At 46.0% G+C, this 12843-nt stretch overlaps 1 protein-coding gene across 2 annotated transcripts in view; it reads left to right on the forward strand.

Moving 5' to 3' along the window:
• The window catches only part of PICK1 (protein interacting with PRKCA 1), a 100145-nt gene that overhangs the window by 48950 nt on the left and 38352 nt on the right, over positions 1–12843 (forward strand). For both annotated transcript variants that reach the window (XM_044302290.1, XM_044302291.1), the window contains exon 7: positions 11076–11129. In XM_044302290.1, the coding sequence (XP_044158225.1) occupies positions 11076–11129 (54 nt within the window). The remainder of the gene's footprint in view (positions 1–11075; positions 11130–12843) is intronic.

Below are 12843 nucleotides of genomic sequence, written 5' to 3' on the forward strand. Positions count from 1 at the left end.
GATGACACTAAACTGTGTAAAGTAATTAACACTGATGAGGACAGTATACTACTACAGAGCGATCTGGATAGACTGGAGGCTTGGGCAGATAATTGGCAGATGAGGTTTAACACTGACAAATGTAAAGTTATGCACATGGGAAGGAATAATGCAAGTCACCCGTACTTATTAAATGGTAAAACACTCGGTAACACTGACATGGAAAAAGATCTAGGAATTTTAATAAACAGCAAACTAAGCTGCAAAAAACAGTGTCAGGCAGCTGCTGCCAAGGCCAATAAGATAATGGGTTGCATCAAAAGGGGCATAGATGCCCGTGATGAGAACATAGTCCTACCACTTTACAAATCATTAGTCAGACCATACATGGAGTACTGTGTACAGTTCTGGGCTCCAGTGAACAAAGCAGACATAGCAGAGCTGGAGAGGGTCCAGAGGAGGGCAACTAAAGTAATAACTGGAATGGGGCAACTACAGTACCCTGAAAGATTATCAAAATTAGGGTTATTCACTTTAGAAAAAAGACGACTGAGAGGAGATCTAATTAATATGCATAAATATATCAGGGGTCAGTACAGAGATCTATCCCATCATCTATTCATTCCCAGGACGGTGACTGTGACGAGGGGACATCCTCTGCGTCTGGAGGAAAGAAGGTTTGTACACAAACATAGAAGAGGATTCTTTACGGTAAGAGCAGTGAGACTATGGAACTCTCTGCCTGAGGAGGTGGTGATGGTGAGTACAATAAAGGAATTCAAGAGGGGTCTGGATGTATTTCTGGAGTGTAATAATATTACAGGCTATAGCTACTAGAGAGTGATCGTTGATCCAGGGATTTATTCTGATTGCCTGATTGGAGTCGGGAAGGAATTTTTATTCCTCTAAAGTGAGGAAAATTGGCTTCTACTTCACAGGGGTTTTTTGCCTTCCTCTGGATCAACTTGCAGGATGACAGGCCGAACTGGATGGACAAATGTCTTTTTTCGGCCTTATGTACTATGTTACTAAACTGTTCTGATTCCCTCAGCAGTAAACCAGTCTCTTCAGTGGTGGAAACAAGTAAATCAGGGAATTCCATGGAATTAGGAAGAACAGGTGTTTGTCACAACAGACGCAAGTCCTTGGGGTTGGGGAGCGCATTGCTCTCATCACTATTTCTAAGGGGCCTGGGCAGACCACCCAAAAACTTTGTCCTCAAACCAGAAGGAATTGATGGCAGTTTGGTAGACAATAAAAGTTGCGAGTCAATACATAAGAGGAAAAGATGTTCAAATAAGATTAGACAATACAACAGGCATATTTAAATCATCAAGGTGGAACAAGGAGCCAATGTCTGAGCCAAATAACAGAATTTTTTTTTTCCTGGGCAGAAGAAAATATAGGATCCCTTTCATCAGTCCATTTAAAAGCTTAAATGTAAAAGCAGACTTCCTAAGCAGGGTCAAGATAAATCAAACAGAATGGAGTTTGAAGGAGCAAGTTTTTCGCCAAATAACAAAAAAATGGGGGGTTCCCCAGATAGCTCTCTTTGCGTCAGCCACAAACGCAAAAGTAGGTTGTTTCCTTTCCCTCAATCCAAAAGACGGAAACAAAGGAATAGATGCCTTATCAATAAAATGGGATTTTCATCTGGCTTACGCCTTCCCCCCTCTGCAACTAATATCTCGAGTGATAAAGAAGATAAGGCAAGACAGGGCTCACGTTATCCTGATAGACCCCTTATGGCCCAAAAAATCATGGTTTCGACTATTAAAGATCATGTCCATCCAAACTCCGTGGATCCTTCCTTGGGATCAGGATTTGTTGTCGCAGGGACCAGTTCACCATCCCGAGGTGGAGAGGCTGCATTTGGCAGCCTGGAACCTGAAAGGTTGATTCTAAAAGCTAGAGGCCTGTTGGATCCTGTCATTGATACTATGACGGCTAGTAGAAAGGAGATAACCTTAAAAATCTATGGTAAAGTGTGGAGAGCTTTTAATACCTGGTGTATGAAAGAGAAAGTATCCCCTGAAAAATTTTCAGTTCTTTCAGTAGTAGAAATTGCCAATCATTCTTGGATTATCAGATTCCTAAAAGGGGCAGACAGACCGAGACCATCTTTGAGAGCCACGACTCCCCCCTGGGATCTCAATGTGGTTTTATCAGGCTTAATAGAAAGTCCTTTTGAATCCTTGTCAACTGTCTCAGTAAAATATATAACACTAAAAACCCTGTTCTCAGTGGCAATTACGTCAGCCCGCAGGGTTAGTGAAATCCAGGCCCTAAAGATTAATGAGCCTTTCTGTGTCATTTCTTTGGATAGAATTGCGTTTAAATTGGATAACTCCTTCCTTCCCAAAGTTGTGTCTAATTTCCACAGGCAAGAAGAAATATTGGTTCCCTCATTTTGTGACGACCCGAAAACAGAAGGAGAGGAAAGATTTCATAAATTGGATGTTCGCAGAGCAGTTATATTATATTTAGAAGCCACGAAAACCTTCAGAAAGACGGACTCTTTATTTGTTCAGTTTGTTGGTACAAATAAAGGGCAGAGAGCGACAAAAAATACTGTTTCCAGATGGATTAAAACAGCGATTTCAGAGTCATATCAAGCTCTAGGGAAATCACCTCCTGAAGCCTTTACAGCACATTCTACAAGAACAGTTTCTGCCTCCTGGGCAGAAAAGGCTAACGCTTCACTAGAACAGATCTGTAGGGCGGCCACTTGGTCTAGCCCTAATACATTTATCAAACATTACAGAGTCCATGTTAAGGCAGGTCAAGATATAGCCTTTGGGAGGAAAGTTCTTCAAGCTATAATCCCCCCCTGGTTGTTTAATATGTTATATTTCATGGTATGCCATCATGGAGGATGAAAGGGAAAAAACTAATTACGTACCGGTAATTCCCTTTTCATTAATCCTCCATGACGGCATAGGGGTTTCCCACCCCCAAAAAATAATATATATATATATATATATATATATATATACGTTCATAAGAATATATAGGTATATATAATATAGAAGTAACGATGATAGGACTACACATGGTGTGTGTGATTGTGTGCAGAAAAAAAAAAAAAAAGGAATAAATGAAAAGATTCGAAAGAACACTCTCTAGGCTGTCGATCCAGAAAGACACTGAGGAGGAGCCGGAGGAGAGTCAAATTTATACTTCCTGTCCCTACCTGGTTGGAGGCAGGTCATCTCTCATGGTATGCCATCATGGAGAATTCATGAAAAGGGAATTACCGGTACGTAATTTGGTTTTCCTTTCAGTGTGGACTCAGTTAACCTCTGATTAGTCCCATCCAGGTTAACCCTCAGGTGGCCCGTTTAGCCAAGGCCACCACCCTACCTTTGGCTGACGCTTCTTCCTTGTCGGATACCACTGATAAGTTGATTTCTTGGCGAAGTCTGTTTTTGTGGCAGCAGGCTCTGCTGTTCAGCCTGCTTTTGCCGCCTCCTGGGTTGCTAAAGCCTGTGGGGTCTGGGCCAAGCAGCTCATCCGGTCCCTGACGGATTCTGATCAAGAGGAGGCTTCCATTCTTGCCTCTCAGCTTCTCTAGGCATCCCGGTACCTATGTGATGCCTCCCTGGAATCTGCTCACCGATCTAGCAGGGCGGCTGCTAATTCTGTGGCCATCCGCCGTACGGTCTGGCTCCGTACATGGGCAGCAGATGCGGCCTCCAAGAAGGTGCTCATTTCTCTCCCCAAAAATTATTTGGGAAACGCTAGGGGGAACTTTATTTCCGAAGCCACGGGAGGAAAAAGCTCCCTCCTCCCCCAAAGCCACCCTCGCCGCTGTCGCCTTCCCCACAAGTCTCCCGCAAAGGCGGCAGATTTTTTCCAGGCCATTCATTCCCTTCAATCCCTCCAGTCCCCGACTCGGAACACTTCCAGAGATTTTATTCAAATCTCTTTACTGTTCCCAAGAAGGACGGTTCCCTCCGTCCTATCCTGGATCTAAAGGCTGCCTTGTCCGGACCCGACACTTCCGCAGGGAATCGCTCAGGTCAGTAATTGCCTCCCTGGAGGAGGGCGAGTTTCTGTCGTCCATCGACATACAGGACGCATACCTTCACATCCCCATTGCTTTGGTCCATCAGAGGTTTCTTCGCTTTGTGGGGGGTTCTCTGCATTTCCAGTTCGTGGTTCTACCCTTCGGTTTAGCGTCCGCCCCGAGGGTCTTCACAAAGGTCCTGGCACCTCTTATCGCTCTCCTCTGTACTCGAGGATTGGCGGTGAATCCCTACGACCTGCTGGTGAAGGCTCCGTCCCTAGAGGACAAAATGGCCAGCCTCCATATCACCCTGTCGGTCCTGTCTCAGTTTGGGTGGTTGGTAAACTATCCCAAGTCCTCTCTGGTTCCCCGCCAGAGAATGGCATGATCTTCGACACTCGCCTCTGTCAAGTGTTCCTTCCCCGGGACAAGGTAATGGCTCTCCAGGATGGAGAGGCTCGCCTTTGCAAGCCATCCCCCCTGCCTCTCCGGACGTGCATGCGGGTTCTGGGCCGGATGGATCTCCTTTGCACAATTCCACTCCCGTCCTCTTCATCTGGCGATCCTGTCCAGCTGGGACAAGTCCCAGTTGGGCCTCGACCTCCTGGTTCGACTTTCCTCTCTTGTCCGCAAGGAGTTGTGCTGGTGGCTGCGACATTGCACGCTCTCTCTTGGCAAGTCCTTTCTTCCCCCGCGTTGGCGGGTGATTTCCACAGACGCCAGCCTGACGGGTTGGGGAGCTGTTTTCAGGTCCCTCACTGCTCAGGGCCTGTGGTCAGTGGTGGAATCTACCCTGCACATCAACATCCTGGAGCTCAGGGCGATTTTTTTCTGGCTCTCTCCCACTGGGCACACCTTCTCACCGGTCTACCGGTCCGGATCCAGATGAACAACTTTACTGCGGCGGCTTACCTGAACCACCAGAGGGGGGGCACCAGAAGCATGAGGGTCATGGAAGAGGCCTCATGCATACTACGGTGGTCGGAGGACTTTGTTCCGGTCCTCTCCACAGTTCATATCCCCGGGGTCGACAATTGGGCGGCAGAATCCATCAGTCGCCAATGCCCCAACCCGGGTGAGTGGTCCCTTCACCCAGAGGTGTTCCTACAACTATGTCAGCATTGGGGCTCGCCGGACGTGAACCTCTTTGCCTCCTGTGTGAGCCACAAGCTCCCAAGTTACGTCGCAAGGTCTAGGGACCCTTTGGCACTGGCCTCAGATGCTCTGGTCCTTCCTTGGTCTCAGTTCAGCCTCTTATATCTCTTTCCTCCCATTCCGCTCCTTCACAGGGTCCTCACACGCCTGAAGGCGGCCCGGGTCCCGGCGATTCTGGTTGCTCTGGACTGGCCTCGCAGTGCGTGGTATGCAGATCTATGCGGATCTTCTGTTTCTGCTCACCGACGATCCGTGGCGTCTTCCTCTACGTCTCGACCCGCTCCTCCACCCGAGTTTACCTCGGCTGAGTTTAACGGCGTGGCCGTTGAAGCTGCGGTCCTGGGCTTCCGCGGTCTCTTGGAGTCAGTTACCCAGACTATGCTCCACGCATGCAAGCCCCAATCATCCAAAATTTATCACTGTACCTGGAGGGCTTATTTTTTCTGGTGTGAAGCTGGTGGAATCTTGTCTTTTCTCTAGGCTGGTTTTGACAAGGGTCTTCGGCTGGCCTCTCTCAAGGGTCAGATTTCGGCCCTGTCTGTTCTCTTCCAGAAACCCCTGGCTTCTCGCCGCCAAGTGAGAACCTTTCTCCAGGGGGTTGCTCACCGTGTTCCGCCTTTTCGTTTTCCTGTGGAACCGTGGGACTTGAACCTTGTTCTTGACGCTCTTCAGGCCTCTCCCTTTGAGCCCTTGCAGGATATCTTTCTTTCATTTGTTTCTTTTAAGGTCGATTTTCTTGTGGCGATTACTTCCATCCGTAGAGTTTCTGAACTTGCTGCGCTCTCTTGCATGTCCCCTTTCCTGGTGTTTCATCTGGACAAGGTAGTTCTGCGTCCGGTCCCTTCCCATCTCCCTAAGGTGGTGTCCTCATTCCACATTACATAGTAATATAGTACATAAGGCCGAAAAAAGACATTTGTCCATCCAGTTCGGCCTGTTATCCTGCAAGTTGATCCAGAGGAAGGCCAAAAAAAAAAACTGTGAGGTAAAAGCCAATTTTCCCCACTTTAGGAGAATAAAAAATTCCTTCCCGACTCCAATCAGGCAATCAGAATAACTCCCTGGATCAACGACCCCTCTCTGGAAGCTATAGCCTGTAAAATTATTACGCTCCAGAAATACATCCAGGCCCCTCTTGAATTCCTTTATTGTACTCACCATCACCACCTCCTCAGGCAGAGAGTTCCATAGTCTCACTGCTCTTACCGTAAAGAATCCTTTTCTATGTTTGTGTACAAACCTTCTTTCCTCCAGATGCAGAGGATGTCCCCTCGTCACAGTCCTGGGGATAAATAGATGATGGGATAGATCTCTGTACTGACCCCTGATATTTTAATACATATTAATTAGATCTCCCCTCAGTCGTCTTTTTTCTAAAGTGAATAGCCCTAATTTTAATAATCTTTCAGGGTACTGTAGTTGCCCCATTCCAGTTATTACTTTAGTTGCCCTCCTCTGGACCTTCTCCAGTTCTGCTATGTCTGCCTTGTTTACAGGAGCCCAGAACTGTACACAGTACTCCATGTGTGGTCTGACTAGCGATTTGTAAAGTGGTAGGACTTTGTTCTTATCAGGGGCATCTATGCCCCTTCTGATGCAACCCATTATCTTATTGGCCTTGGAGCAGCTGCGTGACACTGGTTTTGCACGGGTGACTTGCATTTTTCCTTCCACGGGTGACTTGCACGGGTGACTTGCACGGGTGACTTGCATTTTTCCTTTCCATGTGCATAACTTTACATTTATCAGTGTTAAACCTCATCTGCCACTTATCTGCCCAAGCCTCCAATCTATCCAGATCCCTCTGTAGTAGTATACTGTTAGCATCAGTGTAAATTACTTTACACAGTTTAGTGTCATCTGCGAAAATTGATACTTTACTATGCAAGCCTTCTACAAGATCATTAATAAATATATTGAAGAGAATAGGGCCCAATACTGACCCCTGAGGTACCCCACTAGTGACAGTGACCCAATCTGAGTGTGTACCGTTAATAACCACCCTCTGTTTGCTATCACTGAGCCAGTTACTTACCCACATACAGATGTTTTCTCCCAGTCCGAGCATTCTCATTTTATATACTAACCTTTTATGTGGTACAGTGTCAAATGCTTTGGAGCAGTCCAGATATACGACATCCATTGATTTGCCCCTGTCAAGTCTAGAACTTACCTCCTCATAGAAACTGATTAAATTAGTTTGGCATGACCGATCCCTCACGAAGCCATGCTGATATGGCGTTATTTGCTTATTTCCGTTAAGATGCTCTAATATAGCATCTCTCAGAAAACCTTCAAACTGTTTACCCACAACAGATGTTAAACTTACCGGCCTATAGTTTCCAGGCTCTGTTTTTGGACCCTTTTTGAATATTGGCACCACATTTGCCATGCGCCAATCCTGTGGGACATTCCCTGTCAGTATAGAGTCTGCAAATATCAGAAATAAGGATCTGGCTATGACATTACTTATTTCCTTTAGGATACGGGGGTGTATGCCAGCCGGTCCTGGCGATTTGTCTATTTTAATCTTTTTAAGTCGCTGATGTACTTCTTCCTGGGTCAGACAGGAAACTTTTAATGGGGAATTTATTTTTACATTCTGCATGTCATCTGACAGTTTATTTTCCTCAGTGAATACATTGGAGAAAAAAAATATTTAACAGCTTTGCTTTCTCCTCATCGCTCTCTGCGACTTCCCCCTCATTACTCTTTAAAGGGCCGTCACCTTCAGATTTATACTTTTTAACATTTATATAATTGAAGAACATTTTAGGGTTAGTTTTACTCTCTTTGGCAATCTCGGTCTCTAGTTTGGCCGCTTTTATTTGTTTTTTACATGTTCTATTTTCTTTTCCTTATAGTTTTTCAGTGCTTCCGTGCTACCCTCCTGTTTCAGTGAATTCTATGCTTTCTTTTAGTCATTTATTGCTTTATTTACAGTTCTATTTATCCACATTGGTTTATTTTTGTTCCTTAACCTTTTATTCCCATACTGTATGTACCTCTCACAATGAGATTTTAGGATGTTTTTAAAGATATCCCATTTTGTGGCTGTATTTTTATTTTTGAGGACTTTGTCCCAGTTATTTCAGCCTATGGCCTCTCTTAGTTGGCTAAATTTAGCTTTTTTGAAGTTTGGTATTTTTGTTCCTCCCTGTAGAAACGCTCTTTTGAATGATAATTGGAAGGTTATTACTTTATGGTCACTATTTCCAAGGTGTCCCCCAACCTGCACGTCTGTTGTTCTGTCAGGCCTATTGGTTAATACTGAGTCCAGTATGGCTGTCCCTCTAGTCGGGTCCTGAACCAGTTGGGAGAGGTAATTGTCTTTGGTTATTGCCAAGAAGCTATTTCCCTTATGAGATATACAAGTTTCAGTTTCCCAGTCTATATCTGGGTAGTTGAAGTCCCCCATAATAACCACCTCATTATGATTTGCCGCCTCGTTTAGTAGAAGATTTTCTGTGGACTCTGGTATATTAGGTGGTTTATAGTAGACTCCCATTAGTAATTTATTGTTGTTTTTAGCTCCAGTGTATCTCTACCCACAGTGACTCCACGTGTTCATTTCCCTCACTTATATCTTCGCGGAGTGTGGGCTTTAGACAAGACTTTACATAAAGGCAGACCCCTCCCCCTCTCCAGTTTTGACGATCCTTTCTAAACAGACTGTAACCTTGTACATTAACTTCCCAGTCATAGCTAGCATCCAGCCATGTCTCAGTTATTCCCACTATGTCATAGTTCTCCTCACACATCAGTAATTCCAGTTCACCAGTTTTATTAGTCAGGCTTCTGGCATTAGTATACATACATTTGAGAGGTTTATGTATATTTTTTACCCTACACCTTTCCTTCTGAACTGTTCTAGTTCCTCCTTCCATTCCTCCCCCAGTCCCACTACCTTGCCCCCGGTCTCTATCTGCACTATCTTCCCCTCCTATAATGTAATTTTCCTCCCCCCCCAGTCCCTAGTTTAAACACTCCTCCAACCTTCTAGCCATCTTTCTCCCCAGCACAGCTGCCCCCCCCCCCCCATTGAGGTGCAGCCTGTCCCTACGATAGAGCCTGTAGCCGATATTAATGAAGAGATTGTCCTTCCATCCTTCTGTCCTTGGATGTTGTTAGGGCACTTCGCCTCCACCATCGGTTGACAGAGTCCTTCCGACGGTCGGACTCCCTCCTCGTAGTCCCTGAGGGCCCTCGCAAGGGCCTGCAAGCCAAGGCCACCATATCCTGTTGGAATCGGTCGGCTGTCAAGGAGGCCTATGTTGCAAAGGCTAGTGTTCCTCCCTTTCGATTGACCGCTCACTCCACTAGGGCGGTCGGGGCTTCTTGGGCGGTTCGACATCAGGCCTCGGCTTCCCAGGTCTGTAAGGCCACTACCTGGGCCTCTGTTTATACGTTTTCTAGGTTTTACCACATCCACTCCTTGGCGTCCCATGGTGCTGTGTCCCCAATGCCATTCACAAGAAAACTGGATTTTTGTACTCACCGTAAAATCCTTTTCTCGTAGGATGCATTGGGGGACACAGATCCCACCCTCTTTGTTGATCCTCTCTGGTTTAGAAATTGTTGGCTTCTCATTTTTTTCAGTTCTACTCCTACTGCTTTTCTACCTACTGGTTTGCTCCTGTATGTGCAGTGGGTGTAGCCCAGATAGGAGGAGCCAACATTCTTTACTTTTAGTGGCAGCTGGGTGTATACCCATGGTGCTGTGTCCAATGCATCCTATGAGAAAAGGATTTTACGGTGAGTACAAAAATCCAGTTTTCAGACTTGTGCTTGGTGTGTATCCATCATGGATCTGCACAAACGCATCCGTTCAGATAATACAACCGCATGCATCCGTTCAGAAAGGATTCTTTTGTATTATCTTTAACATAAATCACTGCGAAAGGTGCACCACAATGATATGCAACTGACAATACTGGCCAATCCCTCAAGCTGATGTTAAGAACTGAGACTTTAGCCAATGTATTCCTGTCAGGAACACTTAGGAGCCATTTTGCACCACCGTCAAGGTATCCCAGTGTGGCATGGGTTCCTACCACTAGACTACCTACGGTGTGTGAACACGGTTTGAGAGGTGCTAAGATACAACTTACAGCCAAGCTCCCACATAACTCCATAGTGAAATCACTCAGGTAGTGGGAGACATGATAAGGCTGTAAGCCCCACCTATAACAGGCCATGTGACACAAGCTACCAGGTGCAACAGAATGCTACCAGCAGTACGCAATGCACATTCTAAACATATCAAGAAAAATCACTAAAATAAAAAGGCTCAATGGGAGGAAATGCTCAAAAAACCCAAACACTGTAGTGTTTTTATAACCGGGGGAGCAATTATCTTTAACATAGCCAAAACGGATCAGTTTTGAACACCATTGAAAATTAATGGGGAACTAATCCGTTTTCTATTGTGCCATATTGTGTCAGTGAAAACAGATCCGTCCCCATTGACTTACATTGTGTGTCAGAACGTATCCGTTTGGCTCAGTTTCGTCATTCCAAAACGGAATGGAGGAGAAATGGAGCAAAACTGATGCATTCTGATTGGATACTTCGCCAGTCAGAAAGCATTGAGGGCAAAACTTATCCGTTTTCCACCGCTTGTGAGAGCCCTGAACAGATCTCATAAACGGAAATCGAAACGCCAGTGTGAAAGTAGCATAAAAGTTAAGAATAAATGAGTGTTTGTATACATGATACATATAGCTCTTCTGTAAGCTGCAGTACTGATTGTTCTAGCAAATGATAGTAGCACTTTAAGGTCTCAGCATGGCCTGCACAGTCGCAGACTAGATCTCCCATGCAATACTAAGATACTAAGAATTCATCAAGACAATATTTCTAAAATACTTATGAGTAAAGCGTAAAGACCAAGAACACAAGCAACCAAATAAAAGTTTATTTATATTTTTAGATGGACTGGTGAAGAAACTGGAAGAGCTTGAAAAAACTGCAGAATTCTACAGAGGTAGTAATGAACCAGAATTATGTTTTGCAATCTCTCAATGTCTTCTTTAGTAAGAATTATAATTTTGAACTCGGTTGTCAGCATCTAAAACAGTAGACTATAAGGGCTTATGAGCACAAGCGAGTTTCACGTGCAGGGGCCATCCATGTTTAAAGGGATTCTGTCACCAGGTTTCACCCCTTTAAGATAAAAATATGCTTATGTTCAGGGTGCCTTCATGATTCCTAATGTGGTCTTATAAATGTAATCTGTAGGCTCATTTTGCTAAAAAAAAAACGCTATTACTAACCTGTCAGTCAAAAAAATAAGGTACCTAAGGGGATGTAAATGGATCCAAGCTGCCGGCCGTTTGTGCCAAGCACCGCCTCATAATCTTCTGTGACGCCTCCCGCTCTCCCTCCCCCTCCTCCTGCTGTAACAGCGATGTGATGCCTCCCATTCTCCCTCCCTCCCCCCTCCTCCTCCTGCTGTAACAGCGATGTGATGCCTCCCACTCTCCCTTCCTCCCCCCTCCTCCTCCTGCTGTAACAGCGATGTGATGCCTCCCACTCCCCCTTCCTCCCTCCTCCTGCTGTAACAGCGATGTGATGCCTCCCACTCTCCCTCCCCCCTCCTCCTCCTGCTGTAACAGCGATGTGATGCCTCCCACTCTCCCTCCCTCCTCCCTCCTCCTCCTGCTGTAACAGCGATGTGATGCCTCCCACTCTCCCTCCCTCCCTCCCTCCCCCCTCCTCCTCCTGCTGTAACAGCGATGTGATGCCTCCCACTCTCCCTCCCTCCTCCCTCCTCCTCCTGCTGTAACAGCGATGTGATGCCTCCCACTCTCCCTCCCTCCCCCCTCCTCCTGCTGTAACAGCGATGTGATGCCTCCCACTCTCCCTCCCCCTCCTCCACCTGCTGTAACAGCGATGTGATGCCTCCCACTCTCCCTCCCTCCCCCCTCCTCCTGCTGTAACAGCGATGTGATGCCTCCCACTCTCCCTCCCTCCCCCCTCCTCCTGCTGTAACATGAAAAATTTAGCCAAGCGCAGAGCACGCATTTTGTTGAGTTGTTCATGTAGGACTTGGTAATTTAAGTCAATGAATCAGTGATGAAAAACTGATCCAAAATAAAGGACAGTCTGTAGACCCCAACCAACGACCCCACCCCCGCCACACACACACACACACACACACACACACACACACACACCACACCTATAGAGGGAAGAATACCTGCTTGCTCCCTGCAGCTTGGTTCTGGTTCCTTTGTTTCACAGCTGTATTCGCCACACACCCATCCCCTCTTGCAAATGTTGGCCACTGACATCGGTCTGTGCTGTTGCAGCCAATGACTGACCGCAGTGGCAATGTGTCCCCAAAGTGACACATCACTACCCATTTCCCTTATTGCCCAACTCCAAGCTTCCTATCTGCTACAATCTACAGATGTCAAAAAGGCATTTGACCTCATTATCTGGGACTTGATGTGTTTAACAGTTTTAGTGAATTGGGATGGATTCGATCCTTCTTGTAAGCACTTTTGTTCTGGTTCTGGCCAAGCTGCCAGTTCGGTTGATGTACTGCTCCAAATTAATTAAGATACGTGCACGGAGAGATCAGACAGACAACCCACTACATGGAGTTAATCAGTATCTTTGGTTTATTTCTGAAAACAACAGACAATACATAGGTTTTACGACAGGAAGCAGGTGGGAGGGGGGGTGTAAGATAA

This window comes from Bufo gargarizans, chromosome 7, assembly GCF_014858855.1.
Source record: "Bufo gargarizans isolate SCDJY-AF-19 chromosome 7, ASM1485885v1, whole genome shotgun sequence".
NCBI lineage: Eukaryota > Metazoa > Chordata > Amphibia > Anura > Bufonidae > Bufo > Bufo gargarizans.